The 26,384-nt window shown below is 48.2% G+C and overlaps 1 protein-coding gene across 9 annotated transcripts in view; it reads left to right on the top strand.

Moving 5' to 3' along the window:
- Window positions 1–26,384, top strand: part of Herc4 (HECT and RLD domain containing E3 ubiquitin ligase 4) — a 283,732-nt gene that overhangs the window by 113,183 nt on the left and 144,165 nt on the right. For all 9 annotated transcript variants that reach the window (XM_075697778.1, XM_075697806.1, XM_075697804.1 and 6 more), the window contains one exon: window positions 12,405–12,594. In XM_075697778.1, coding sequence (XP_075553893.1) covers window positions 12,405–12,594 — 190 coding nt within the window. The remainder of the gene's footprint in view (window positions 1–12,404; window positions 12,595–26,384) is intronic.

The following is a 26,384-nucleotide window of genomic DNA, read 5'->3' as shown; positions in this document are numbered from 1 at the left end:
GCGGGAGCTCCGACCAAACCAGAAGACATTCTCTTAAATTGAAAGAGCCCCCGGTGACAAGTGAAAGCCGTTTTCTCTTTGTCACGCTCGTCCCTTTCGACCTGAAAGTATCCACGACTAGCAGCGAGCGTCGTAAAGTACTTCGCCCCGCCTAGGTTAGACACTAAAGAGGAAATGGAGGGTAGAGGGTACGCATCCTTCTTCGTAACCTCATTCAGCCTGCGGTAGTCTACACAAAGGCGATAGGTATCGTCCTTCTTCGGGAGAACTACCGGGAAGCCCCATGGGCTGTTCGACCTTTCCACCACGCCTGTGTCGATGAGTTCGTCTAAGGCGCTATCAAGTGCTTTCCGCTTAGTCAAGCTAATCGGCCGAGGATTACATTTCCATGGTGCCGCGTCACCCGTCTGTATCCTGCGTCTGACTAGCGTAGTGCGGCCCGGACGGTCAGTGAAAATCGCGTCGTATTCGTACAACAGCAACGACAGTCGTGCCCGTTCTCTCTCCGGCATATTGACCTCTGACAAAAGCGGGTGCGTTACTCCTCGCAGAACAGTGGCGCACTGTTGTGCCACCGTGTCTCTCTCCTCGCCTGCGCCGATTACGGTTCGCTCGCTTGGCTGTGGCCGGGTGTGGCCCACGCGCGCGCCCGGGGACTGGCGTGTCTCCGCTGACACGGGCGCTTTTGCGAAAAGCTTTAACGCACCCGTTCCTTTCTCTCGGTAACCTCCGCTGCCGATGTCTCTGACAATGCCCGACTTGATGAGAAAGTCTCGACCCAAAATAACAGGTACTGATAAACCCGGGAGATGTACGAGGCGTTGTCGCCTGACACGTTTCTCCCAACGGATCACTAACCTAGCTGTACCGCTCGATTGTGCTGTGCCGGAAGCAAGTCGGAAGGTGGTGTCATTATCTCTCAAGCGGATATTGTTCTCGCGGATATGATGCAACACCTCGTCACCAAATAATGAAGCGCTTGCTCCAGTATCCAATAATGCAGTGAATTTCCTTCGGGCTATCGTTAGCTCGATGAACGGCGCCTGCGAGTCCGCAACACCTCCTACGCGACAAGCCGAAGGCGCAAGTAACTCGATACCACCGGCTATGTTCGACATCGCCGGACGGGACCCAAGATGGATAACCGGCGGCCTCGCCCGTTTCCCGAGCCACGCGCTCGGCCTCGGCCCGGCGTGCGGCCGCAGTCACGGGCGATGCGCCCTGGTCGGCCGCATTGGTAGCAGCGGCCGCTGAAGCCTCGGTGGCCTGGGCGGCCGTCGCTCCACTCCGGCTCGCCGTAGCTTCCTTGAACTGCGTTCGGCGTGTGCCGCTCCTCCAGTCACTCATCGGCCTCTCGTTCCTGTCGCGGCGCGCTGAGTGCGGCATTAGTCGGTGCTGTTCTCAGCGCGTATGCGTACGGGTCCAAAGCGCGGTCTGATAACTCCCAACTACGCTGGACCTGCTGCTCCGCGAACGATGCCGACGCGTCGACTCTAGACGAGTGGAAAGTGATCGCGCCGTTGTTCCACGCGCAGCGAGGCTCGAGTGACAGCGCCGCGGGTGGAGGCGGACCGTATGCTCGCGCCGAGAGGATGTCCCCCTGGATGCGCCTCGCCTCGGCGGCGAGTTTGTCTAGGTCTGTAAACCTACATCCTCTGAAGTAGGCCGCGAAAGTGGGGTGTGCCTGCCGTTTGACACGCTCAACTTTCTCTGCATCGGTGGCGTGAGGGTTCGCGAGACGATAAAGTTCGTCCATCGCTCGAACATATTCCAGCAGGGACTCGTCCGGATGCTGGGTACGAAGCTCCAACTCTCTCCTCAAACGCCACTCGTAATTGGGCGGAAGAAATTCCTCGCGGAAGTTCGCGCAGAACTCTTCTACCGTGCGGCATCGGTGTCCGGTCAGTCGGAACCATCGAGCCGCCTGGTCAGTCAGTGCCCGGATCACGCGCGCGACTAGTTCGGCGTCTGAAAGCCCGGTTGCCTGCTGGTAATACAGCAGACGGTCGAGGTACTCGCACTCGTGCGATCGTGGTACCCACTGTAGGTAGGCATGTCTACCTTAATTCGTGGTCGCTCGCTCTGCGACGAGGCCTGCATTGTGCCTTGCAGGGCGCCGGCTAAGCTCTGCATGATTTGCAACGCGTTTTGCAGCATTGCCTCGCTCGACGGCAAACTCGCGCCCAAAGGGCGGGATGCCTCCGCCGCCCGGGTCGAGGTATTTAGTGGCATGTGTGCCTCTATGTCCGCGTCGCAAAGCGGCGAGGGGCTCGACGTGGTACGCCTCGTATCAGGGTTAACCTCTGTCCACGTGGCATTTGTGCCAGCCTGACTGTTCCGCGTGAAACACTCAAAACCAAAGCCGCCGCGTTAGCAATAGGCTGCTGACTTTGCGTCGCTACATTTGACAACATGAACAAATCTGAGAGGTCAGACAAGCCAGCCGCCATTATTTGCTGAAACGTGGGTAGTCCTAGCGCCAACACACACCCGAAGACTAGCCGTGTTGCCGAATTCGATCCACGTTGGTAGCGCCAAATGTGGGGGTTCCACTCTGCGTGCGGCTAGGGCTGAAGGCGAGCTCCGGATCTAGCCCCACGCAGTCGCTTTGTGTTACTCCCCAACCCGTAGCGCGGGAATCGCGGCTACGTCGGGTTCGAACGAATAAGGCAACCAGCGGCGTCAACTGTAAGAACGTTTATTGCTACCGGCAATAAAGAACACTGGCAGAAGGACGTCCTCTCTGTAATAGTAATAAATAGGCTGGCCTCGTTGCCCGGGATAGTCAGGCAACGTGGTCACTCACGGGTTGCGGCAGCAGGTACTCCAGTCCGGCAGGTTAGGGGTCCGGCCTCGGAGAGGAGGGTCTCCTCCGGTCGCGCTGTTTTGTACCTTTTTACCTGGGCGAGGGGAATGTCCTCCTCGCCCGTCAGCTACCTGCACGCGAGTCGGGGAGGAAGGGCGCGCGCGCGTCGCAAGAGCGAGGGAAAATCGGGAGAGGGCATAGTGCGCCTCTCCCCTGTCTATGCCGGCTCTCGACCAGAGGGTGTTGTCTCGACGAGACGGCGCGGGGGAAGATGGGCGCGTGTGCTCCCCACAAAGTTTACGTCGGACGCCGCTGATATCACTGGTGCGGTGACATGTTGGACTATGGATTTTTAAAAAATTTCGTGGGCTTTCTTCTTTTCACTTTTGCCAGAAAAAAGGACCGCACAAGACCTAGGTTGCTTTAAACGCTGTTATCAGTCATCTCTCAACTTCCTCCACAAACTTTGCATTGGCACCTTATCCAATAAATAAGTTAACAAATATTAGCTATTTAAACTTAAATATTAGTTCCTTGTGCATAAAAAAACTATTGACTAGCATTAACAGACTCCTATCAACATAGAGTGGGGGCTGTTGATGTAACTCCTCCGTTATCTTTTTCTTGGCCACGTGTAGTTGGGCACTTGCAGTATGTAACTTCATTAATTGGGGTTTCTCAGAAACCCATATGGGGGTCTCCTTTGTCAAGCGGATGACAATTTTTCCCTCTCATGAACTTTCCTCCACCTTGTGGGCTTCCGCAGAACTGATTTGCTGCAACGTGATAGTGTTCTGCAAAGTCAAATAAAGAGCACCTTTTCTTGATTTGCCTTTATTTAACTCATGTTGAGCTTTATCAAGCTGCTCCCACATGTGTATCTTCTGCTCCATTACGGACAATTCCTGCTCCAAACCTGCTACATGGGGTCAAATTTTCTGCTCCCTGAGCTGCCCCAAAACTCCCTTGGCTGCGTTCATCCCTGGAAGAGCATTTCCGCAGCTTTTAGAATGTAGTGGATGCAGTCTGGCAGTTACTAAAGAAAAACTACTTGGCACTACCACAGCACAAATCAGGCAATGATTTGAGAGCAAATACTGTATAAATAGAAGCTCATTCATACCAGGGGCGGAGCCAAGGGGGCGGGGGGCTCATGGGGCTTCAGAACCCCCCCCCCCTGAGATTTTTTTCGTGCTGTCCTGCACCACTGACCAAAACAACCCCCTGCACCGGAAATCATTCTGAATTTTGTCTAGAATGTCTTTCTCGCGCTCGAAAAGACGGACATTTCAGCGCAAACATTGCGAACTCGAGCTGGATTTTGTGGCAGCACCCCTGCACCTAGAGTCATATAACGCAAGGAGCCCCATCCAATCACCAATTTTCAAGAGCGTTTTGATGGTGAGCGGGCTCGTCGCGGCATCTCGTGGAGGCCACGGAATCTATGGAGCGCGTGGATTCCAATTCCGAAACTTAATGGGTATAAAGTTCTCAAACTTTTGATGTGAAAGGTGCATTGACATTCCCAAAGTCGTGCATTAGATTTTCAATTCCGGAACTTTGCGGGTTTAATGTTGTTATAAACATTTCACGCCAATAGTGCATTGACTTTTCTAAAGTCCTAGATCGGACCATACAACTGGACAAGCCAAATCAACACACTATCCGACAAGTTCAAGCATTGTGGTGGTTCACTAGTGCCATTGTGTCACAGAAAAGAATATCAACATTTTTCTTCACCTGCGCCAAAACATCCATGTCAAGACAGTAAAGCCAGCAAAGGTATTATTCTTTCTTTTTGTAGTTTGACTTTTATTCACGAGGACACATTGAGCCTCTTCACTTTTCTTGTTCTTGCTACCCGCGGGCTGCCAGAGCCAGCCAGAGCGCATGCGTTTTTCTTGTGTTGCCCCGACCACCGCGCGGCCACTTTGGTGCGCGTTTGTTTTTCTCTGGCTGGGTGGATTTTTGCCTTGCAGACGCTTTCAGGCTAGCGGATGAGAAAAAGAAACAATGATCAATTGGGGACTCGACGGATTGCAACACGCTCGCTTGAGCGCAACCTCTTCGGAAAGCCTTGTCTCGTCAGTGTAGGATACTGAGCAGTATGCGTATGGTTCTCTGCGGGCCAAATGACTCATGTTTTCTTCAATATTCCTTCAGTAGCCACATTAGGTGCCCAAAATAGGCATTCGATTGTGGCCAACATGCTTTCCTTCAGGTTTTTTCATTTCGGTGCCCCCGCCTCACAAAAGAAAGACATTGTTGTGGCACAGTGAATTGTCGCTTGGCAAAAGTTTGATTTCGTTGCGTCTTCTTTTGCGGAAAGTGATGAGCTACGGGACGCTTCAGTTGCCGAATACTCTTATTATAATTTTGCAATAGCAATTATATGGACACTAAGGCGCATTCCTGCCGTTGCCATCGCCCTCATGTTCCGTATGAAGTCCAGGGGCGATAACATCATTACTGCGCGCCGCATGCTGTATGTTCGAGTGAAAGTGTAGAGGGGGGGGGGGGGGAGTGGCATGAGTGAGCCGACGATGGTGGCTTAGTTTTGTGTGCTCATGGGAGAAAAGCGTGGAGGATGCGTGCCACCTTCCGTCGCGTGTGATGTATCAGGGTGAGTAGAGGGAGGGAGGCGAGCCTTAGGATTATGTGATCTGTGATTGCGCAACATCTTTATTTGCCTTGTTTGACACAATATACACAGTGACTTTTTCTTAGATACTTAGATATATTGGAGACTTTTATGTATATTCAAATATCTTGTTGCGAGGTTTTATGTATACGTGCAGTGAACCTTGTTTGCAGTGAGACTTTTTTGCCCTTTATCAAGCTGTATCTTCACATTTGTATATTTCATTGTATCTTCACATTTCTAATGCACGAGGGCGAGTCAAATGAAAGTGAGCCAGCCCATCCCGCGCAATAATAGTTCGTCTCATTATCTGCGTGGCATGCACGTAGCACACAGGCATCTCTCATTTACAAAAGTGACTCACAGATGTGAGGATAAATGTTCTTTAATGCCATCATACACTGCGTTGAACATGGTTCTGTGACATAATGGATGCTCTGAAAGTTGAACAGCATGGTGTCTTGAGGTTTTTGACAGCTGAAAGTGTTTCCCAAAAAGAAATTAGTCACCGTATGGCTTCCATGTACATTGAACATTGTATTTCATTGGCCACTGTGAAACATTGGAGCAAATGGTTCAAAGAAGGACGTGAAAGTTGCAAATACGATCCAAGACTGGGCCAAAGCCGCCGTGCAATCACCCCCAACACAATTGCAAAGGTTGATGAACTGATTAGACAAGAACAGAGGATAAGCATCGATGAACTAGCAGAGCGTGCGAACATCAGGTACTGTTTGGTTCACACCATAATTCATTAACATCTCGGTTATTGGCTCTTGTATGCGCAATGGATGCTCAAGATTTTGAACCACCGCCAGAAGACGGAGAGGTTCGGTGCTGGCTTGGGTTATATGATCCAGTATCACAATGAGGGTGACTACTTCCTGTCTGCAATTGTGTCCGGGGACGAAACATGGTGCCACTACTGCGAGCCTGAAACAGAACGGCAAAGATTACAGTGGAAACATTCCAATTCACCACTCCAAAGAAAGCAAAGGCCGTCATTTCCACCAGAAAAGTGCTGTTGACTTTTTTTTCGATCGTCAGGGGCCATTACTGATAGAATTGGCTAAACCTGGAGACACTATCAATCATTTCCGATATTGTGAAACGCCGGATCGGCTGCGTGCCTTAATCAAAAACAAACGACGTGGAAATTTGATGAACGGGGTCATCTTGCTCCATGACAATGCCCGTTGCCATGTCGCTGATGTGGTTAACGCAAAACTGGCAAAGTTCAAGTCAGAAACGCTGCAACATCTGCCATACAGCCCAGACCTGTCGCCTTGTGACTTCCACAATTTCTGGCAAATAAAAAAAACAGCTCAAGGGAACCAGATTCGTGTCGGACGGTGACGTGAAAGAGTCGGTTAGAGGCTTTTTGAAACAGCAACCCAAAGATTTCTATGAGACGGGAATCATGCTACTCGTTAGTCAGTGGGACAAATGTCTAAACGGTCACGGAGACTACTTTTAAACAAAGTACGCCATTTGTCATATATTCGCATTGGCTGACTTTCATTTGACTCGCCCTCGCATATTTTGCTTTTTATATGTGCTCTGTGTTGCGACTATAATTTCGGTGCAATTACTCACAATACACAACCGGTGACAGCTGCTCCTGCGCAATACATTGGAACAAAGAACGGCGTCATTGAGATTTTTCCTTGGGTGTTGCATTTGTACAAAAATGTAAACAAGGTTCTTGAATGACAAAGCTTCATTAAAATATTTGTCCTTGTTCATTTCACGGCCTGTACATTTTTCATATAAGCAGCATGCACTGCTTTCCTGTTTTCGAACTGATGTAGTTCTAAAGTTCTTGTGATATTTTCTTTTCTTATTAGTTAGACAAAAACATGGAAGCATTGATATCAGTTATTTCAGGCACAATTTCTGGGGCATACGAGTATATTCTTTCATTCAAAAATACATATTTTCCTTGCCTTCACAGTGCGTAGCGTTCAAATTCGTTTGCAGCATATTTGGCGATGGCAATGCAGTTACGCATCATGAGCCCCCATTGAACGAACTTTGTGGCTACGCCACTGGTTAATACGTCTTGGAAAAAACGTTGGAAACAAAAAAAAACATACTAAACCGAAAGACGTTGATCCAAATTGACAAAAATTTGACAGACTCAACTGCAGTTGACATCTTCATTGTGCAAATCGTTGCACACGAGGCGCACGTCGAGCTGGTGGAGCTTCAGTGGCATGAGACGTGTTTTGTTGTTTTCTTATTGTGTAGTGTTTTAAGACAGCGGTGGGAAACCAAAACGAGATCAAGCTGGTGGGTGACGCCGAGTGCCACTGAAGCGAAACGTGCCGCTCACATAATGCGGCCCGTAGCAGGGAACAGCGGTGCGTTTGAATTATAGCCTACTAAAAACGTGCTGTACGCTATTAACGGCAGTATGCCCCACATGCTTTGAAACATAGGTGAAGGTGCTTATCGCGATAGGTTTGGTGGAGGTAGCGGTAAATGGGGTGTGCAATGATGCGGGAGGAGATTTGCTGGTACTGGAATAAGAAACTTGGTATGCACTAGTGTTTTCCTGCGAGATGAGTGGGCGATTATTGCAGTGAAGCTGCTGTAGCGGGCGGCCAAATGGTGGCTCCATAGTGCTGGTCTCACGCATTTTCTTGTTTACATGGAATCTAGTGGCCGGAAAATGTATCATATGATCACGATTTGCCGATGTGTTGAACGTTGTTGCTGAAAAAACATGTTTCCCGGGAACATATGTACCAGTAAATTTAAGTGCAACTCTCTTGGGTAGTTTTTTGTCTTCTCGATCACAAACGTTTGCATGGTAAAATTGTACGTAACAGGATCATATGAACGAGGTTCTACTGTGCTTTTGTGCAAGTCAGCACTCACATGTCCTGCTGTGTGTATATAATTTATCAATTGTCAAACTAAATTTACTTCTGATGGGCAGATTTATGCATTCATCAATGAGATGGTCGTGATGAAAAGAACCAAGAAACGTCCCACGGAGGTAAACTGTGCAAGGCAGACTAATGGCACAAGCTTCTGTAAAGGTGAAGTTAGTAGATACAATAATGTGGACCTGGTTAAGTGGTATTCACAATACTTTGAAATCTGAATATTTTCTCCTAGAAGCATGCATCACATGATGAAAATGTTACGTCATTGCGAGGCAATGGTGTGATGTAGACAATCAGAAATTTGATGGTTTGCGTGACTACTACAAGCTATCCAAGCCAAGGCCATCTGATTGGACAGATTTTGTGTTAGTTCACTTAGGTGTCTGGAAACCTGGACAGTGATGGTGGCATTCTAATTTTTGTCAGCCCATCTTCACTACGTCATGACGAGTCCAGAAGTGGTAGTCTAATGACCCAACAACAAGTCCAATGACAGTGGTACAATGAGCATTAATACAGCATGTGCAACACCAATGTAGGAAGGATAAGAGTTTGCATTACTGAGACTTGCTGTATTCTGCTTTTTAGCCTTGGTTTGTACGACCACTCCCCTCTGCACTCACATTTACCGTTTGGAGAAAATCAGAAGTGTGCAAGAAATTCCGCTAACCAGGAAAGTGATGAACACTCTGTTGGAGACCAGTATTTAAATTTGCAGAGCTCTGGATGCATGTTCTGCATGTTTTGGCAATTTTTTTTGTACAGTCATGGATATGGTACAAAAAAACATAATGACACGTGTACTTGTTTGTCTTTATCGGGCGACACATTTTACCGCCTAACAAATGTTATCGCACAGCGCAGGATGCGCCTGCATGTATCGGAAGCTTCTGGATCGAATGTTATCGATGCTTCTATCCGCTGTCTCTGACCGAACCTTGTGTAATCTGATCGCATGTGTGCGCGACGCGAATAATGTAGAACTTTGTGGAAGGCACGCGGGTCCCAGCAATTACTCTGGAACATTCGACGACTGATGCATAAAAAAGCCGACGCGCTTGACCCGCTGGTCACATTTTCGACGATCGCCGACCGTGTTCGCCGCTATCGTTGAGCTATAAGTGTAGCCTGTTTTTGTGGGCACAGGTTCGCCTAATAAAAGTTAGTTTTGTCTCTCACAGTATTGCTACTGTGTTCTTCAACGTCACCGCCACGTGACAATATTGTGTGGCACGTTTGGAAGCTGTCACTATTTGCCTCTGTCTTTGTCTGGCAGCTGTTTACTGAGTGCCTTCTGTCACATCCATCCTTTTGCAATACAGCTTTGTTGTTGTACAAGAAAATTATTCTCTTTTCAAAGACCTATATCTACAGTGGTGTGGTGATTCTGTGTGTAGGTGTCTAGGTGTCAGTGACATGTAGGCAAGTGTTCATGAGTATGCACGTGCCATCAGCCATTGCATTGAAAGCATAATAGTGGCTTTGGGAGTGGGGTTTATTGGTGGCGTCGTCACCCAGAAGATGGACAGAAATGGGTGCTTGACTTGAGCTATAGTGTTTTCTTTCAGTGAGGCACCCACATCATTACTTATGGCAGCATGCCACTTACAGGAGTAGACTTATCTTTTGCATGAAAGGCAGGAAAGAAACATCGAGTACATGATGCATTTATTCAGTGCATGGTGTCAGAAGAACATGCCTTAAGCAACCAAGGACTCTATTTGGAAGGATGCAAGGGAAATTCAAATGAAACTGGGAGAAATCTGTACGATGGCAATTCAGGTACTGTGACAAAGGTCAGTGCCATCTTTGTGGTATAATGGCTATTCCCCCTAATGTGAGACATGTCGCCCTCGCACCAACTCCTGCTTGCAGGTGTTGATGCACGCCACATATGTAGAAATTCACTGGCTGTTGCATTACAGGAAAAGCAGAGAGGTCAGCCTGAGCTGTTGCACTCTAGCCTGCTACCCTGCACTTAGGAAAAGGGCAGGGGAGCATAAGTATAGCGATATATGATGGTAAGGTAAAGGGAAGGAGTGAGTGCATGTATACATTACACAGTGGACCTACTAAAGCTGCTCGTCCAGTCATGTGGCATGCAGGAACTTCAGTAATAATGCTTCTGTTGTCTACCTGGCCATTTTAGTGTCAGGCCATGGGCTGAGTACAGTGCCCTTCGACAGTGGTTGCCTGCGGACACTGCCTAGGAAACCATCTAGTGTCTGTATCTCCTGCACACATGCTGGACAATCACATGCTGTTTCAGTGCTCCATGTATGTGATGTGTCTGGCAGTGTTCGCACTCAGGGCTGTTCAGTTTGATAAGATAAGCTTAGCAGTGGGTGAAAGCAATGCCCGGACAAATCCTATGTAGCAAAGGTGCCTGGCTTCCCATAACCCTTGCAGGTAAGTGGAATTTCCCTTCAGGATCGAATACATGCAGGTGTCTAGGGATGTCGGCATGAGCCCTGCACATCGTAAGGTTATGTATGAGTGATGTGACCAGCTAGTTGGTGTCAAGTAATGTGTAGGCAATCCACATTATATAGGAGACATGGAAAGCCGATCTTACCTCACTGTCGGCGAGTTCTATGTCAATCACGCCACAGTGACTAAACACCCATTGAAATGTGATGTTGTGGGCACGTCACTGAGTACTTTTGTGCAATTCGCAAAGCACCAGGATGCGGATAGGGTCTGTTCTTCAAAAAGCATTCTGCTGCCTACAGTGTTGACTTGGCATCATTGAACACTGCTAACCCTTTAACTGGCAGCTCAACAATATTGTTGACCTTACAAAAATAACTGCAAAAACTATACAAAACCAAATATTAATCTGTGCCTTTCAATTTACCTTAATTTATGTACCTGCTCAACAGTGGTAATCACATAAATGTCGACCGTGAGCAGCAGCATATATTTTGGTGAGCAAACTCGAAGAAAGCTATTATTTTTCTCTTTTGAGGAAGATCTCAAGTACAGACATTTACTTTGTCAAAGTAAGTACCAAACACAAGTTTTGGACCATACGTTGGTCTCTAATCAGCTGGTCAACAAAATTTTCTACCTGCTGTATGTTTCTTAGTTTTCAGAGAAACCCTTTCAGGCTTCATTTGGTGCGCATTTGAACAATATCAAGAAGAAATAAAGCAATAAAAACATTTTAGGCGAGGCCTTTCTTATCTTGCCAGTTAAAGGGTTAATTTTGAGTTGTGTGGGCTGTGAATAAATTTACAACCTCCCATATAGCAGTCATTTCTGTAGCTGTCGATGTCAGTTTGTGGTCCACTAAAAACTTCCAGGTGATGCCAAGTTTCGGAATAACAAACGCAGCCGTTGTGGTGGATGATGTGACCATATCATATGTGTATACTTGAAGAGTCCCGCTATCCAATGAATTGGGACAGGGAAAAAAAAACATGAAAATTATTCGTATGTCTTGGTATTTGAAGCCTCACTAATGATCTTGGTATTACCTAAGGAGGTGTTTCAAGGATGTTGGTGGCCTGGAAGCTTGTGGGTATAACGCTCACATGACTAGCAACTGCTTTTCAAAACTTGCAATTGTGATTGGTTTTTAGAAATAATGATAAAGGATTGCCTGAATGTCTGACCAGCAGGCAAAGAAAGCTTCTACTTTTAAATTATGTCCTTTTCAGCTTGTTCTGCTTGCACTGAACTGTGGTTCATCATGGCAGTTCTCAGACACTGCCGCACCGATGCCCTCAAAATTTAGTCTGGTAACACTAATATTCCTTTGACTTCTGCACTGCTTGTGTGAACAAAGACACAGTGGTATCATTTTTTGTACCTGAAGTCACTCATGGCTCAAAGGGATTTCTCGCTTGTGTGAATACTGTTGTAGATGTGATGCTCATGCCTGCAAGTATCCACGAGTTTTACAAAGGCAGGAGAGCTCATATAAAAATTTATTCATCTCATTGTAGGGCAGTTCTTTTTAAAAGCTCATTAGCTTCACACACTGTTGTTTACATGCGTTTCCTGATGGCAGCAGATTATTCCAGCCATATGTGCTAATATTAAGTTTTTGTTCGTGCAGGTGGGTGCATGCCTTGAGGAGATGGTCAAAGGCCTGGCTTCAGGCCCCTCAGACATTGAGGCTATGCGTGTCCTGCTGCTGCTGCCACAGTGCCAGTTTTTCCGAAACCTTAATCACTACCTGGAGACTCTTGTGGGCAAATACTGTTTGTGTGTCTCCCGCCTTAGCACACGTGCTGCTGACGTCTTAAGTAAGAGCTATACCATCTGTGTTACCTTTTGTCCGTGGTTTCTCGCTTGCGTCATGTAAATTTTAGGCACAGTTTCACTTTCAAGTGATTCTATTTGGAAGCATTACTTTGCAAAGATGTTTTACAGTGCCATAAAAATGGTTTGGGGCCTAACTCCATAACAGTTTATTTAATTTCTCATTCTTTTTTCCCTCTGTCATTGGCTTAAACGTTGCTGCACCACTGATGTCACCGGGATTGGATACTTTGTGCAAAATGAGTGGTTTGAAAAAAAAATAGAAAATGAAATTGGTCATCACAAAATACGGCTCTTTGACATCTTTTGTGTTAAATGTCATACTGAACCACTTGACTGCATATCCTAACACTTTTGTAAGTGATGTGGAGGTAATGAATCTACAAACAAGCGGTGAAATAAAACTGTATTCTGTAAAGTTCTTACAATTTTGAAAATATGTGTCAGTATTCTGATATATATCTGCCACCGTGACATGCCAACACACATAATCCTAAAAAAAAAAAACTAAAACAAGCAGAGGGCCATGAAGCCACCATCACAGTCTCTACTTCAATTGCACACTGCAGAAAACGTACGGGTCACATGCACGCGAATTCGCACTGTTTATAAGTGATGGTTTTCCAATTCACCATTTGTGTTGGCATTTTCATTGTCGAAGCAGCTTAAGCATCTTGAAAGTGGAATCTACAAATAAGCGGTGAACTGAAGCTGCATTCTGTGAAGTTCTTACAATTTTGAAAATATGTGTCAGTATTTTGATAAGTCATAGTTGTCTCCATATATCTACCAGTGATGTGTTCACTTCCCACTGCATGCAAGCTAAACACGCATTTTGACTTGCAGCATTTCTTACATCACACTGCATTACAGAATGTTTTCCACACTACTTGAAAGTGCACTCTGTATGGTGACAAATGACTAAATAATTCTGATGTGTGTTCTGGTGAGTGCAGGGGTGCCTTATGCTTGGAAGTAAATGGAGTTTTCAATGAGTGTTAGCTGCTATCATCTGTTCATTACGCTGCACAGTAATGTCTTTTCTTTCCTGACTTTTTTAAACACTGTGAGGGACTTTAGTGTCACACCTGCAGGTGTGCTACGTGAAGAGAATGGACACAGGATGCCATATGCAAATACACAATCAAAACTTACATTGGGAATCACTAATCAAATTACAGGCAAGAAACATTACAAAAGCAAAACGAACAGTTCACAGAAAAATCAAATACCTAATGTGACGCAACAGGAGATGGGGCATGAAGAAACAATATTTTAGCAGAGGGCTCACAGGTTACACGCCCATCATCCGACACGATGCGGTGGTGTCAGTTGATCAGTGGAGTTTGGCGCTGTGGCTCCGATGTAGGTAGACAGCTTGGTTGCTCCTAATGATAGGCGGCAGAGGCAGTGACAGGCAGAGTTGGCCATGACGGCGCCTGGCCTCATGCAAAGCTGCGGGCCATCTTCGTTCCTGCAGCCTTCTTAGCGCCCGCCTGATCCGAAGTTGTTTGCGTCTCTCCTCAAACTGCCGTTCCCAGACCTGTGGTCATCCGACACCCGGCCGAGGTGCAGTGTTTCCCTCTTTCGCCTATTTCTCCTCCAGATGCCCTGTGCTGAAGAACTGTTTTAGTCTTATGTCTTGAAGTTTGGCTGTCTGGGGACTGTCTTCGAAATTCCGTTGGGTCATCCGGTGCAACTGTCTGGCTGCTACTTTGCAGGCCAGTATTTGGTGCCTTGCGGAGAAGTGCACCAGTCACTTCAATCACCCCCCACTTAAGTTGTCCGGGTGCACAATTTTTTATTATTGCACTATCCCAGTCGCACATACGCTGACACAGACACAAACATGGGCGCAGCTGTTCATCATTCAGTACACATGCATAACAACGGTGTGTCCAATATAAGTATAAAACAACATTCACCGTTTACATGAAAACGCATGCACGTACAGAACAAAATGTCTCGCTCACCAAAAAAAGTGGCTATTTCATGTAATGAGACCCGCACCCCACCCGATACACTACGTCATATAAAAACACGGGAAGGATATCGTGTTACAATGATTACACCCGGCTCGTAGTCAGCCCCTACATTTTCGCTGCCCTTTATGTATTGTACAGTGAGCTCATATTCCATGAGAGTCAAACTCCAGCGCAGAACACGACTGTTTACATGCCTTGCAGAGTTCATATAGGCAAGAGGCTCATGGTTGCATTGCAGAATGATTTGCCCAACAAGAATGCATGAAATTTTTTTTAACTGCCCGCACAAGCACCAGTCCCTCTCGTTCAATCGCTGACTAGTTTTCCTCACATGACAGCAGTTGGCGACTTGTGTATGCCACTGGAGAACTCCATCATGGCGCTGCATGAGGATGGCCTCCACGCTTTTCGAAGAAGCATTAGTGCACAGCACGAATGGCTTCGTTAATCCGGGGGGCCCTCAAAATCAGCTGGCTGGAAAGCATTCGCTCTAGTTGGTCGAATGCCTCTTGTTCTTTCTCGCCCCATATCACTTTGTGTGGTGCCTTCTTTTGGTTCAACTTTGTCAAAGGGCAGGCCATCTCTGAGAAGTTCAGAAGGAAGTCTGTGTAATAGCCCATAAGGCCCAAAAATGACCGCACCGCTTTCTTAGTTTCAGGCAGCTTTGCAGCTTGAATCTTCTCCACTGTCTCGGTTTACGGTTGTAGGAGACCCATGTCCAACAATGTGTCCAAGAAAATTGGTAGAAGTGAAGCCAACTTGGCTCTTTGTTGGGCGCACCGTCAGACCGGCTCGTTCCATACGCTCAAGGAAAGACTGAAGTATATTCACATGCTCCTTCCAAGTTTCAATGGTGATGAGCACATCATCAAAATAGTGGTGGATGTTTGGAAGGCCTTCCACAAGCTTACTCATTAGCCTCGTGAAGACAGCTGGTGCTGTCTTAATGCCGAAGGCATAAAGTGAAATTGGTAAAGCCCGGAAGCACAAAGTCTGGAAGCTCAAGCACCCCTGAGAGAAATCAAATTTTGAAAAATAGTGGCACTTTCCTAATTTTGAGAGCATCATGTCCACCCTGGGGATTGGCTCATCATCGGAAACCAAGACTTGGTTCAAATGCCGGAAGTCAATGCAAAGGTGCATGGCCCCATCCTTTTTCTCTACAACTACCACAGGCGACTGGTACGAGGAATCCAAGCGCTCAATTATTCCCTGCCGGAGCATCTGCTGCACTTATTTTTGCACAGTTTCTTTAACAGCAAATGGTATCGGATATTGCTTGGCCTGAATTGACGCCTCCGCCGTAACTTCAAGCTTGCACTGTAAGAGGTGCGTCTTTCCAGGAACATCTCGTCAGTACACTCTGGGAGGCTTTTAGAACGGTCTGTGAATTGTGAATATTGTTTCTCAGTCATTTCCTCGGATAGTTTGACATCTCTAAACATTTCTTGCTGTTGAAGCTGCAAGAAAGAGAGAAGGGCATAAAGTGAAAGGGCATTGGTTCCCTCTTCTTCGCAAGGTTCGCATTAGAGTGCCACTGAAGCCTGATTAGATTCGGTGTCTCTTGTTGACCTCTCTTCGTATTTCTTTAGCATATGATGAGTTCCAAGATCAATGATGTAATCCACCTCGTTACTTTTTCGAGAACCATAAATGGGCCCTTCCACGTCAGCATCAGCTTATTAGCATCCGATGGCAGTAGGAGGAGACCATTTTGTAGACCTATTGTACCATTTTCGCCTTCTTGAGCTGTTCTTCAGCAGTTCGGCAGGTGTCCTCCAGGCGCTGGTGCAATTCCATCACGTATCCGTACGATGTCATTGTTTTGCTGTCCATATGATCACCTGTCCACAGTTCTATTAAAATGGCCATTGGTCCTCGGACATATCGGCCATAGAGCAAGTCAAATGGCACAAACCCCAAGCTGCTATGCAGTACCTCACGGTATGAAAACAGCAATGGGGCCAAATATCGGTCCCAAGTCTTTGGGCTCTCTTGGCACATTCGGCAGATCATCTGCTTGAGTGTCCCGTTCAACCGCTCCACAAGTCCATTAGCCATGGGGTGGTAAGGTGTAGTTGGGAGTTGCTTGAATGCGAGCAACCGGCCCAGTTCCTTTATAACTCTCGACATGAACGATGTTCCCTGGTCACTGAATATTTCTCGGGGAATCCCCACGTGAGAGAACATCTCCAGAAGGGCCTCAGCGACCTTCTCTGTCTCAATGCTTGGCAGGGCAACTGCATCGGGCAACGGGTCGCATAATCAACCATGGTAAGGACATATCGGTTTCCTATTTCGGAGGTTGGTGACAACGGGCCGGCAATGTCTATGACAACTCGTTGCAATGGAGTCTCGACTGTTGGCACGCTTCCGAGTGGCACCCGACCAACCAAGTGTTTGTCAGTCCTCTGGCAGGTGTCACAGGATCTTACAAAACAAGTGGTGTTGGATTGCACACCCAGCCAATAGTTCCTCGAGCACTTGATCTGTTATCCTCTTGGTTCCCTGATGACTAGCCAGAACTCCCTCGTGAGCCATCTTCAAAACAAACTCGCGAAGTTCGGCTGGCACAACAAGCTGTTTCATCTCTTTCTTTGATGGCAGCTTATATTTCCTGAAGAGAATATCCTTCATCAGAATGCTCGACCAATCTTATGGTAGCCTTGTTACTGACTGCTTCAAAGTAGCACTGTAGTGTGGGATCGTCTCTCTGCTTCGCTATCAAATCGGACGGATTTAGTTGTAAGTGATTGCTTGGCGCAACGGGTAATGGATTCGATGTCTCAGAAGCTGTTCTTGTGATGATGGCAACCGTTGTGTCATTGCTGGTTTGCTTGGCAGCAGCATCGAGGATAGCGTCCGATGTCAAGTTCAGCTGACTGTCCGGCCCAGCCACCTCGTTCCGCTGGAGACGGCTCTTTATCCCCAAAGAATCATATGGCCTCTTCTAGCAAGGGTCAGGAGCAGAAGCATCTCGCACACCCTTGACATTCCCCATGACCACATCATAAAGTTGATTCTCCATGCGTGTCACCGTCACTCTGCCGGTGAGAAATGGAGAGCTGATGTTTACTTCAGCCTCAGGCAGGCGCATGACTGACCGGTCTAGCAAGGTAATGACGGGACTCTTTCCAGTCAGTTTCTCGTCAGGCACTAGTGAGTGCTTCACTATCACTGAATTGCATCCATTCTCCCGTAATACTATTATGACAGATCCCTCCAGCACGCCATTGGCTGTTGGCATTCTGTTCACTTGTGATTTCGTTTTCTTTTCATCTTGCATCTCAATTGGAGTTCCACTAGTAAAGGTGCCTTTTGTCTCAAAAGCCCTTACGCCGCTCTCAGCGGCCATAGTGCACGACGCTTGGCCATCTGTGCCCAAATCATATGGACAGGCTTCCTCTTTGTGGCCACCCTTGCAACATTTCGGGCAGGGAGCCCCCTTTGGATTAGACAGTCTTGTTTTTGATGAACAGTCTGCCTTCCTATGCCTTAACTTGTTGCAAAGGAAACAGTAAACTTTTCCCTTTACAGTTCGCCCATCTGAGACCCTAGCTTGCACTGCAAACCTTCCCGACAAGAAGCTCTCGTCCAGCAAGTATGTCGAGCAGCCATGGCCAGTCGAGTCCTTGAATGAGGACACCACCCACTTGACCTCAAGAGCAACCACCTCGATGGTCCGAATAAATGTTTTCTCTTTCTCTCTCTCTTGCTCTTTGTCTTTTCAAAGGTTGATCAGGCCCTGTTCTTCGAGGTAATGGTCCGCAGTCTCTGCGAGCTTGTCCAGGCCTCTGCAGCCCCTTTCTTTCAAAAAGACGGCCAGCTTCTCATGACACCGCCGAAGAAACTTTTCAGAAATGGTTGTCTCGGAGGTCCTTGTAGGTATGCTCCGTCTTAGCCATTTGCTGTCATTGGTCGAAATAGCGGGCGAGACGACCAGCAAACTGTCTCCCTGTTTCGGAATTTTCAGCTCTGGCATTTCTGAACTTCGTCCTGTACACTTCCTCTGTGTATTGGAAACGCTCTAGAAGGGTTTGCTTCAACTTGGCGGAGTCCACTATGTCGTCAGCCGCCATACGACCCACAGTACTCAGTGCTTCACCGGTTAAGCACGAACTGAGAGATAACGCCCATCTATCAGTTGGCCACCCTTGACTATTGGCCACTCTTTCAAACCATTGGATATACGTATACAACTCATTGAATGGGGGAATGAACTTGTGCGGCCTTTGGTAACCCTGTGCCGAACTAAACTTAAACACTGCTAGCTGACGGATCGCTGCCAGCCGCGGGAGCTAACCTTGCCTGTTGTTGTAACTTCCGCTTAAGTTCAAGAATTGATTTTTCTTCTTGTAAGCGAGCTCTTGCTATCTCTTCTGCCTCCTTAGCTGCTGCGCGATTAGCATCTATCCAGCATCTATCATCTTAGCTCCTTAGCATCTATCATCTATGCAGCTCCATAATGAGGCCTTATAGAGCATCACCGGGTTGGTGTGTGGGGGCTGAGAATGGATCTCCAGAAATTATTGCAACTTGGCAAGGAATTAGGCATAACAGGCCCAGACGTAATGAGGGGGGATGTGGCTTTCGCATCGTGAAAAATGGCAAAAAATAGATTTTTTTTTAAATCACCTTTTCAGTTTCTCTAACTTTTTTTCTATCTGATTCTGAAATATCATCACTATAAACCACGTAGAAGTGCTCTAAAAAATTTGTTTTATCAGCCAAGGTGGTGAAAAATTTCATCAAGAAAGAACAGCGTTTTTCAAGCCACAATATCTCGGGAACGGCGCAACCGAGCGCTGCCATCTTGGTCTCATGGGAAAGCGCATTTCTCCGCCTTCAAATTTGCTGCTTCAGCTATCCCCTCCATACAGAAACAAGCACACAAAAAGCAAATGATTGAAGGTCATGCCGGAGTCTGAGATTAGCCGTGCCCGCCATGTGACTCCAGCGTGGTTCGCCATTGGTCCAGCGCACGCGTCGTCTGCTCGGCTCTTTGCACCTGGCGAGCCTGAAGTCTCCACTCGCCGTAATCTTGACGTGTCATTATGGGCCCTATGCGGACATCGCAGTAGTGCCCCTACGTTTGTGGACGTCTCAGACCCACGCAGCATCGGAGCATCGGCGACACGGACGTCACGACCGAGGTTCGCGTGCGGAATCCTCGGACATGCAGCTAGGCCTTTCAGCACTCTGTGTTTCGGAATTCGTGACCGAGCACATTGCGCACGCAATCCTCGTACTGTGGCTAAGTATTTCGCGCACAGGAGTCTCTGACTCGGCGATCAAGCACATCACGCGCGAACATCTCGGACCCTCGCCTAAACATTTTGTGCACCTGTGCCTCCGACTGCACGACTAAGTACATCGAGCGTTGACTCCTCGAGCCCGTGTCTAGGCATTTTGCGCACTGGCACCTCGGACTGCGCAAATAAGCGCATCAAGTGTCAACTCCTCAAGCTCGAGACGGCATTTCGCGCGTCGGCACCTCAGACTGCGCGGCTAGGTATTTTGCACGTCGACACCTCGAACTGCGCGACTAAGCACATCAAGTGTCGACTCCTTGTATCCGCAGCTAGGCATTTCATGTGTTGGCACCTTGGACCTACAACCCAGCATATTGCGCGTTCACTCTATTATATTGTCACGATAGCTCGTAACAATATCTATCATACCACCCCTTCATAAAGAGAACCTCATCATGAGCTCTGTTCACTAGGCCCCTTGGGCTGGCACAGACACCTGGCGGCAGAAGTGATCGAGGCATCACACAGAAGTGATCGAGGCATCACACAGAAGTACAATTCTGGAAAGCACCTAGCAGCTGCATATCTATCACTGGCTCTTCGATCCTAAGTTCCACAGCCATTGTCAGATGAAGATAACCAGGAAGGCTAGGAAGGCACTGAGAGCCTTCATTCAGTAACATGGTCAATTCTACCAAAAGAAAAAATATAATGCCTCACTGATTGTACTGTAGACTGCTATCAATCAGGCAGCCTGCAGGTACAACACTGGAACTGTATTCATGCCCACACAGAGTTCTGCACCTCGCTTGGTTTGAAACCCAGGCACCATGCTCTTTATAGAGCAGCAGCAAAGAATGCCATAAAAAAAAAAGGAGGGGGGTGGATGAAGGCATACCAGACCAGAGGCCACATGTACCAGAAGCCCTACATCACAAAACACCCCAAAGACCACAAATTTGGTACCTTTTAGAGAACTGAAAAGAAGGTGAAACTTTGAGGGCCGTTTTCTCAAAACTGACTTTTTTTTTTTTTTCCTTTCTGCTCAGTTTCTGGAGCTGATTTCTTTGTTGCTGTTTAACATATTTTGACTCCGTTTTTTTTTTTTTTTTGTCACGTTCCTTGGACTACAGTGCAGGTCGTGACATTCTTGCTTTCTTATCTTGATCCTTTGTAAGTTTATGATATGGCTATTTGTCTACCCCGAAAGTGTGCTTGGTGCGAAGGTGACATAAAAATGGCACTCCAAAAAATTTGTGTTGCAAAAGAAATAAAGCAAGAATGTCATGACCTTCAGTATGCATTTAGATGTGCAGTCAATACTTAACAAGCCTTCTATCATGTTTTTTAAGTTCCCCAGGCTCTCCAGAAAGTTCGAGGGAGAATAGGTCTGCTCAATAAAATTCAATAAAATGTTCTCAAGATATCGCTCTGAAACTTTTATGGAAGCATCAGGGAGACATTCTAAATGTTTGTGCCAATTTTCATCAAATCCATGAAGAAATAAGGAAATTGATTTTCAGAGCCACATCCTCCCCGTTAGGTCTTAATAAAAGCAAGTACTTGTTTGTCACGGACGGCAGTTTTTGTGAGGGACTTTAGTGTCATTGCAGTTGTGCTACGTGAAGAGAATGTACACGAGACGCCGTATACAAATACACAATCAAAACTTGTATTAAACCCACCCGATCTGAAGTTGAATGTGTCTCTCCTCCAACTACCGCACCCAGACCCATGGTCATCCGACACCCGGCCTGGGTGCATTGACTCTGTTTGGATCGCACCTCTGGTACGAGTTGTTGTGGTCGCACCGCTGGTGCGATTGGTTGGGAACTCGGCGCTGACGCCCGTGGTTGTACCTGGGTCGCAAGCCCCAAGGGTAGCGTTGGCCTGGCGGCCTGGGGTACAACTGGAAGCATCCGAAGGTCCCGGCAAAGCATGAGTCGACTGGTAACAACAAAACAACTTGTTTATTTTAACATCGCAAAGAGTTGGCGGTCAGGTTGACCGAAGTAGAGAGACGGGAGAGCACTTTACTCAACAGAAGAAATCGGAGCCCTCCTTTTGGCGTCCGGGGGCAGCTGTTTTTATACTCTCGCAGTTGAGGGCAAGAAGGAACCCCTCAATAGACGAGCACGTGATTGTACAATGGGCTAAGGTGACGCACACTGTCGTAGCGCCGCCGGTCGGGCACAAAGACTGGGAGGAGAAGGTAACTTCGGCTCTCGTAGCGCCTCTGGTCGGGCACAATGACTGGGAGGAGAAGGTGACCCCCTGCTGTCGCATCGCCGCCGGTCGGGCACAATGGCACATACACTCACACACGCACATGAAGACACGTGGCATCGGAACATGCCTGGAAACGCCTGAAAACGCCTGGCGGGGAGCGTAGCGGCGACGCCGAACGGGCCAAAATGTCTGCCGCTTTGTTGCAATCGCGCCGGCTAAACCGCGCGTCGTAGGCGAAACGTAACAGACCGCCCCGCCGGGGGAAGGAGATCCCGATGGACAGGGGACTGCATCCGCTGTCCGGAGGGATGTCGCTCGATGATGCTCATAACAGAAGTCGGGCGTCCCTCGACGTTTCTTGAGCGCAGCGCACAGAGAAGGCCTCGTTCTCTCGTTCAGGTTCGCAGAGGACACTGCAAAGTGACTTCGGGAGAGTTCACATTCTTGTTCTCGTTCCCGGCAAGCGTTAGAACTACGCTGAAACTCAACCGCTCAGTCAGCAAGCACGGCACAACCCTCACTAAGCCCTGCCAGGCTCTTTCCCCTTTTATACCACTGCCTAGTTCCTTACAGTAGTCTAGCATCACTCAGAACGCGTCCACAAATTGAAAAATTGCACTAAAAAGCATATCATCACTTTGAAACACTAAACAAAAGCAATATGTTAAAAAATCCTGCCTCAGGAAGAAAAACATCAGTAACAAACAATTTTTGAGGCTGATTCCTACGTTAGGGGCTTCGACTTAAGCCATCGGCGTTACCGTTGAGACTCCCCTTTTTGAACGCACCTCAAAGGAATATTGTTGCAAAGCGAGGCTCCAGCGCAGGAGGCGGCAATTTTTGGGAGAGATGGTCTGCAGCCATTGGAGAGGGCAGTGATCCGTCTCAATGATAAACCTCGAGCCGGCTAGATAGCATGACAATTTCTGAACGGCCCACACGAGACATGCACACTCTTTCTCGGTGGCGCTATACGCCTGCTCACGACTGGTCAGCTTACGACTAGCATACAGGACGGGGTGTTCTACTTCTCCATTTTCCCGTTGGCACAGTACAACGCCCATGCCTCGCTCACTAGCATCGCATTCAACAACGAACCCTTTTGTATAGTCCGGCGATCGTAGCACAGGCTGGCTTGTTAGGGCACTCTTTAGGGCGCTAAAAGCTCTTTCCTTTGTCTCGTCCCAGACGACTGTTTGAGGCTCTGTCTTTCTTAGAGCATCCGTCAGGGGAGCCGCGATATCAGAGTACCTGGGGATGTACCTCTGATAGTAGCCGGCGACACCTAAGAACGACCGAATATCGGTCTTTGTGCGCGGTTGCGGAAAGTCTCGCACAGCGGCCACTTTTATTTCAGAGGGGCGGCGACGACCCTGACCAATCACGTGACCGAGGTAGACAACCTCGGCCTGTGCTAACTGGCACTTAGGAGCCTTTACTGTCAAGCCCGCTTCGCGCAGGCGGGTTAGCACTGCCCGCAAGTGTGCCATATGCTCAGACCAGGATGCGGAGAATATCGCTACGTCGTCTAGATACGGTAAAGCGAATTCTTGCTGTCCCCGCAACACTTTATCCATGAGGCTCGAAAAACAGTATGGCGCGTTCTTCAAACCAAAACTCAACACTTTAGGACGGAATGTTCCCATTGGTGAAATGAACGCCGCATACCTACTAACCTCTTCTGTAAGTGGAACCTGCCAATAACCCCTGACAAGATCTAGGGTGGAAATAAACTGAGCGCTACTAACTTTCTCAAGGCGCTCCTCGATGTTAGGGATCGGATAAATTTGATCCTTAGTGATGGAATTAAGCCTGCGGTAGTCGACGCAAGGACGAGGTTCCTTGCCCGGTACCTCAACTAAAATCAAAGGGGAGGTATAATCACTCTCACCCGCCTCAATAACACCGAGCTGTAGCATTTTCTTTACCTCAGCCTCCATAATATCGCGCTGGCTGGGTGACACCCGGTACGCCTTGGATCGTACTGGCTCTGGGGAGGTAAGTTCTATTTCATGAGTAAGGACAGAAGTCCTACCAGGCCTCTCAGAGAACTGACCTTGAAACTCTTGTAAGAGCTGGTGTAGTTCGGTTTTCTGCTCAGGCGACAGCGGTGCTTTACTGATTAAGTCACTAATGACTTGATCGGTGTCTTCCCTGTTCGTCACTGAGCCTAGTCCCGGAAGCTCGACCGGAAGCTCTTCGGGAACGTTTACCATCATACACACCACTGCTTCCCGTTGCTTATAGGGTTTGAGCAGATTACAGTGGTAAACTTGCTGTGCTTTCCGTTTTCCTGGCAGACTCACCACGTAGTTGACGTCCGGCAGTGTTTGAACAATTCGTGCTGGGCCCTCCCACTGCACGTCGAGTTTGTTCTTTAGCGATGTGCGCAATATCATGACCTCATCGCCCACCTCAAAACGACGGGCCCTGGCTGTCCGATCATAATAAACCTTGGCCCTCTGCTGGGCCTTTGCCATTGCTTCACCTGACTACTCCTGTGCCCTTCTTAAGCGTTCGAGGAGCCTAAGAACGTACTCCACCACGACTGGGTCGTCGCCCCTGCCTTCCCACGATTCTCGAAGCATGCGAAGCGGAGACCGAAGCGAGCGACCGTACACCAGCTCAGCTGGCGAAAACCCCGTAGCTGCATGCGGCGCGGTTCTTAATGCAAACATCACCCCAGGCAGACACAGCTCCCAGTCAGTTTGATGTTCAAAACACAAGGCTCTCAACACGCGCTTCATGACGGAGTGGAGCTTCTCAACGGAATTCGACTGTGGGTGGTACACTGAGCTGTGTAGCAGCTTTACCCCACACCTTTCGAGAAAAGTTGTCGTCAAAGCGCTAGTAAACACTGTGCCCTGATCTGATTGGATTTCTGCAGGAAAACCAACTCGCGCAAATATGGACAGTAGTGCATTAACTATCTCAACTGAGCTGAGTTCTTTAAGCGGCACTGCTTCAGGGAACTTTGTCGCTGGGCAGATCACAGTCAAAATGTGTCTGTACCCCGTGGCTGTTACCGGCAGAGGTCCCACTGTATCAATAACGAGCCGTCTAAAAGGCTCCGTAATGATAGGTACCAATTTCAACGGCGCCCTTGATTTGTCCCCTGGTTTGCCCACCCGCTGACAGGTGTCACATGACCTCACGAAGTGGTCTGCGTCCCGAAAACACCCTGGCCAATAGTACTCTTGCAAGAGACGGTCCTTAGTTTTCTTAACTCCTAGGTGTCCGGACCACGAACCCCCATGCGTCAAGCGCAACAGATCCTGACGATAGCATTGAGGCACGATCAGCTGATCGAACTCCACTCCTCTGCGGTCTAGATACTTCCGGTACAGGACTCCACCTCGTTCCACAAAACGCGCATTTTTCCTGGCGATACCTTCCTTGACATTGCAGCGTATGTTTTCTAGGCTACCATCCTTCTTTTGCTCGGCTATCAAAGCCGACCGGCTGACTTTTAGCAACCTATCAAGTCCGTCTGACGTAGGCGCGATGAGCAAATCAGTAGATAGCTCTTCTAACTTTCCCGTGTCGGGCATTTCCTCTCCAGTATCTGGCGCCTTCAACGCTACAGACTCAATTTTATTCAGTTCGGGCGTGCTCTGAATATCAGCTTGCTGCGCCTCTGACCCTTTTTCGTTGTTTGATAACGTCGGCCCCGCAACTACCGCCTTTGCAGCGAGCTCCCGAACCTTCGATCTGGTTAAGGCCTGAACACTAGCTTCACCAAACAAAAGCCCCTTCTCGCGCAGGAGGTGATCGGACCTGTTTGAAAATAGGTACGGGTACTGGGGGGGCAGCATAGATGACACTGCCGCCTCCGTCACAAGTGCTCCGAAAGGTCCTTCAATAAGCACCTTTGCTACTGGCAGACACACGCTATGAGCTTCCACGGCTTGCTTGATCCATGCGCACTCGCCCGTGAACATATGGGGTTCTACGTAAGACGGGTGAACTACATCCATCGTAGCTGCGGAATCGCGAAGCACTCGGCACTCTTTCCCGTTCACGAGGAGGTCTCGCATGTAAGGCTCGAGAAGCTTCATGTTCTCGTCAGTGCTGCTTAATGAAAAAAACACAACTTTTGGTGTTGTTTCCGGACACTGCGCCGAAAAGTGACCCGGCTTCTGGCACGTATAACAAACGCGCACTTGCCTCATCTCGAACCGCTTTCTGCGTTCGGCTTCGGCTGCCGCCGTCTCTTTACGTTTGGTCGGACTGCTTTCACTCGCATCCTCACTACGCGTGTTCCCCTTTGCTCTCATGGGTGTGAACTTCGGCCTCTCAAACTTCGAG

This window comes from Dermacentor variabilis, chromosome 1, assembly GCF_050947875.1.
Source record: "Dermacentor variabilis isolate Ectoservices chromosome 1, ASM5094787v1, whole genome shotgun sequence".
Lineage (NCBI taxonomy): Eukaryota > Metazoa > Arthropoda > Arachnida > Ixodida > Ixodidae > Dermacentor > Dermacentor variabilis.
Note: the sequence above shows the minus strand (reverse complement) of the source record. Positions and strands in the feature narration are given on the sequence as shown.